Source organism: Mizuhopecten yessoensis, unplaced genomic scaffold, assembly GCF_002113885.1.
Source record: "Mizuhopecten yessoensis strain PY_sf001 unplaced genomic scaffold, ASM211388v2 hete_36170680, whole genome shotgun sequence".
NCBI lineage: Eukaryota > Metazoa > Mollusca > Bivalvia > Pectinida > Pectinidae > Mizuhopecten > Mizuhopecten yessoensis.
Window position 1 is genome coordinate 1 of NW_018485913.1, and position 4,902 is coordinate 4,902.

Consider the following 4,902-nt stretch of genomic DNA (forward strand, 5'->3'; position numbering starts at 1 on the left):
CTGTTTATATTAAAATCCACCACGTGACATGTCTTAACCAATAATATTTGGACATCCATTTTCAAAATGCCGTAAATCATCTATATAGCATTAATAAGCATACAATTTGTTTTTCCATTTAACATAATGTGATCGTTATTTCACTTATGACATGTCATTATTAAATAGTGATAAAACACTCATAGAACAAAATTACATTTCAATCATTTATATAAGAAATCTGGTTATCACAAATATTGATACTGTTTTCATTTGTTTTGTGTATTTTGTAAATAGGCTTTCAATAATTATTAGACCAAACACATTAAAAGAGACGTAACTATCAAATATTAGTTTGTCGAAAATAAGTCATCAGACGTTTAGTATCTGAAATCACGTTTGTCGGGAAAAAATCTTAACATGGAATATCTATATACAAGAATACCTATATACGTGTTTCAATGATTGAAATAACCATTACAATGAATATCAAGCATTACTACTGTGTACACAGTCATTTTTCTTGATATCTTATACTTTCAAATATATCACCAATGTCAACATGATTATGTGTTGAAAACGCTAATGCTATTATCAATTATTTTGACACTGCGTTGTTAAATTTCATTCAGCGTCAATTCAAACAGATACAAATTATATCATATAGTAAAATAAAGCATAACGACAGAAATGATTCGTACAGATTGACTGAGCAACAAGTCTTACTACACTACCGATCTGGAGTATTTGAGTATTTCTTCAAGATTTTAAAATAACTTTTACTTTTAATAAAATTAAATATATCATCAAACATCTTTAGCATTTTATTTTGTTATTATTATGTTGTTTCCTATACGATGTTTGACTCAAATCGCGTAATTTCAATGGTGGTTTATGAAAATGGTAACATGAGTAAAACGCTTCATTGTGACATTAACTACAGTATCAATTACAACTGAATACGGGGTAAAATTTAAGTTGATGTTTTGTTCTGTCGAAATATATTAATATTTCAAAAAAGAGAATGCTTCATAAAAAAAATCATCAATTCGAATAAAATGGTTACTTCATGTTAAATTTATTTATAGTCTTAACAACCATATCATGGGGCGAAACTGTACTGTTATGACGTCAATCTTGAAGCTGAAAATGGCAAGACATTTTAAATGTAATTGGTAAGATGATATACATTGTAAGGATTTCAAGAGGGTTACATTATGCAATTTGCATGTAATTAAGAATATACTCTTATATACACGTCTATCCTATAACTACGACATACGTAAAAGTATCGTGACAAATCATCAACAGTGTGTGCGTGTGCTTGTTTAATCGTACATGTAGATTAGTTCAAAAACACAAAACATACAAAATATAGGAACAAAAGTAAATAATAATAATGCAAACGGGCTCTGATCACTTCAGGGAAGGTTATGATTGGATTTGAAATTGATTTTGAACTTTAAGTATATCAAGACTAAAGACATAAGATATTTTGGTTTGGTTTTGTAAGGTTTAACGTCCTATCAACAGCTAAGGTCATTTGAGTACGTGCCTTCATGTGTGTGATATATGCGTACATGTGTGTAAGTGTGCCGGAAACGGCAGAGTATGTTGGTGTAATTGTCTCCTTTCGTAAGGGCAGATCTAATGCTAAATTAATGGTGCCATTTCACTGAAATACGATACCCATACCCATCATAGGATTCTCTGAGACCGTCCGGCTACATAGTTTGGTAATGGGTGAACCAATTGATGCCATTTCCCTAATTGTTGAATGTTAAGCAGAGAATAACAAATACCAATTTTAAGGACTTTGGTTTGTCGCGGCATTTTATATGATCTCAATTATCATAGTATAATATCTAATATTTATGAAAAACACCGTAAGTACGGAATGATAATTCTATCAGCTTCTGGTGTAAATAATTAACTAAATACAAAACACAGATATTTGCAACAATCCTTAGTTAACCTACATAAAATTAAGATTGTAAAACCAGATGTAGCTTACAAGCATAACGTGTAAATTACAAAAAAATAACTTCACAAAAACTCTCGAGTACTAACACACACTGTGAATTACATACATATAGGGATAAGCTATGAATTAAATACAGGATTACATATTACTCACGTGTACTCTAGATTTCAAACAGGTACTGCAGATTACTTCAATACACTGTAAATCACATAAATGTTCATAAACTATAGATTAAATAAAAGTCAAAAGATTACTTCTTTTAACTGTATATTAATTACTTAAGCTACATAATTCTGACTGCAACACACACTGTATATTTCTTACATACCCTGAAAACTACAAACGTGAACATTAATATAGATTACAGTATAGATTGAAGGTTACCTACATACTATATATATTGCATAAACAATTGTAGGACCTTTATACAAACTGTAGATTACAAACAGATTACCTACATGTGGATTACCTACATAATCTATAGATTACATGAACAATTGTAGAACCTTCATACAATGTAGATTACAAACAGATCTGTATATTACCTACATAAACTTTTAATTACAAACACAGACTGCAAATTACATTTATAAAGTGTTGATTGCATTCATAAATTGCAATATAAGCTGTTCATAACTCTCATAAATCTGCAATAAATTACAAAATGTATAGATTAATTAAATGAACTGTAAAGTTCCTACTTCAGCTGAAGACTGCAGTCAGTAGAATCAGATTACATACAAAGATACCAAATATACTTTACTAAGATAAAATGTAGCTTACTTACATAAACTAAAGGTTGCTTTCATATACTATATATTACCTACCAAAACCTCAGGTTCAAAAGATATGTAGATTAATTACATCAACTATATCTGACCTTCAAAATTTGTAGGTAAATTACACTGACTGCCATTAAAATACATTGATTGTAGATTACAAACGTAAATTGTAAATTATATACACACACTATAGATTATTTCTATTAACTAGATTACGTACACAAGTTGTAAATAATATACATAAAATGGATATTATATGCACAAACTGTAGATAACATACATGGTCAGTAGATTATTTGCATAAAGAGTATGTTACATACACACACTTTATAATACAAAAATAAACTGAAGATTACATACATACACAAACTGTAGATTACATACTCAAACAGGAGATTACATAAACAACTGTAGATTACATACATAAACTAAAGAAATATACATAAACTGTAGATTACATACATAAACTGTAGATATTTTGCATAACCTGTAGATGAGTCACACAGACTGTAGTTTTCTAACTTACACTGTTGATACCTTACAGTTTACAACTGGTATAATATATTCCACAAGAACTCCATGGAAACATACATTGTTAAATTTAAAAGTATGCGCTCAAACACTCACAAACTGTGTTGGAAGAATATTGATTAGAATGTGATTTACTTTTCTAACAAAACAAATTGCAGGAAGGACTGTTGTAGATATAAAATCACGGAAACGAGGCAATGCGATATTGTGGACCTAGCGCCCTCAATATAGCATCAATAGGTGTTACAACTGCTGCAGGGAATGGGTTTGTACCCACATACGTATATCCTATAGCCATTCCGATTAAGTGCATATCATTGGTTCCAGGCGTTCTCATAAACACCGCTGAACCCGAATCACCGTTCAGAAAAAAGGTCATGCTTGGATTGGAACCGCACACTTGATACTGGTTGATCATTTGGACCTGTCCTGTACCTCTAGGCAAACCAAGCGGTGTCGTCATCGGTCTAACATCCACTCCACAGACGTTAAGTGTTCCCCTGGTGACGTCACTGGAGCTGCCAAATTTGACCACTGTATGCGTTGTACAGAAATGTTGTAAATCAGTCTGAACGGATCCACTGTTGTACTCTGGAAGTTCTCCGAACCCTGTAATAAAAGAACACCGTGGTATTAAATAAATGTGTATAGTTGATAAAGTGTATAATGAATGTAACAAAAAGTTCAGATATTATACCAAATGATAGTATATGTATATATATGTTTATTTTCTTTCCTATTTGTCATTATACAATATGCGTAATATGCGCACAATATATGTTTATTTGACTTCACACGGATACATCATACAGGGAAATATATATATATATATAAATGAAAATAAAAATAAATAAAAAGAAGTTGACAGTAGGAAGAGGGAATTTTGGCCAAAAACGTCTTAATAAACAATTGAGAAGGATTGTTCAGTATAATAACGGAATAATATACATTTGAGCTTCGCTAATTAAAACACCTTCATTCCAATCAAAACGGAGTTTCATGCAAGGTGGCTTGCATACTGAGGGTACATCAGACAAACGAGGCGCAGGTATTAAAGGTTATTTGTTAGAACTAGATACAATACATTTCATGAATTCTGATATAAACAAATTTCCGTACTCCGGAAATACATACCTGCATCTATATGGCTACTGTGGTTAGCGTTAGAGAATTGGCCTTTTTTGGGGATCCTATTAGAGTCAGTCAATTCAACGACAGCGACATCAATGCTTGGATCCAGTTGTGGATTGAAAATTGCTCTGTAAACATGTCCACATGCTACACCATTGGACGTTGTTGCATCACTGGAAGGTTGTACGACTTCAATTGTAGTGTTCCCAGGATGTTGGAAATCCACAGATGGTGTTGTCATAGGAATATCAAACAGTACGTGAGCGCAAGTAAGAAAGCCAATCTTGTTATTGAACTCAACAAATGGACCTTGTGTGCCACCAAGGTTTTGGAGGAGATTTCCCTGTGCATCATACTCTGGGGTGAGTCGTCCAATATTACAACCCATTTTGAGACTGGTATGGTAGACAATACTTGGAAGTGAACTATATCCACCACGTTTGAAATAGCCTTCATGCACATCAACATCTATCGAATCGTCCTCTCCTATGTATA

General features: G+C 32.1%; 1 protein-coding gene across 1 annotated transcript; it reads right to left on the reverse strand.

Moving 5' to 3' along the window:
- Positions 1-1,538: 1,538 nt before the first annotated feature.
- LOC110445016 lies at positions 1,539-4,883 on the reverse strand. Its single transcript, XM_021489376.1, has 2 exons — positions 4,411-4,883; positions 1,539-3,885 (listed from the first exon to the last, which is right to left on the reverse strand). The coding sequence occupies exons 1-2, from the start codon at positions 4,793-4,795 to the stop codon at positions 3,458-3,460; spliced, it is 813 nt and encodes a 270-aa protein (XP_021345051.1). The 5' UTR covers positions 4,796-4,883; the 3' UTR covers positions 1,539-3,457.
- Positions 4,884-4,902: the final 19 nt, after the last annotated feature.

Coding starts and splice junctions, on each gene's coding strand:
- LOC110445016 (XM_021489376.1), bottom strand. CDS start 4,795: ATGGGTTGTAATATTGGACGACTCACCCCAGAGTATGATGCACAGGGA. Junction 3,886..4,410: donor CAGTAGCCATATAGATGCAG/GTATGTATTTCC, acceptor CTTTTATTACAG/GGTTCGGAGAACTTCCAGAG.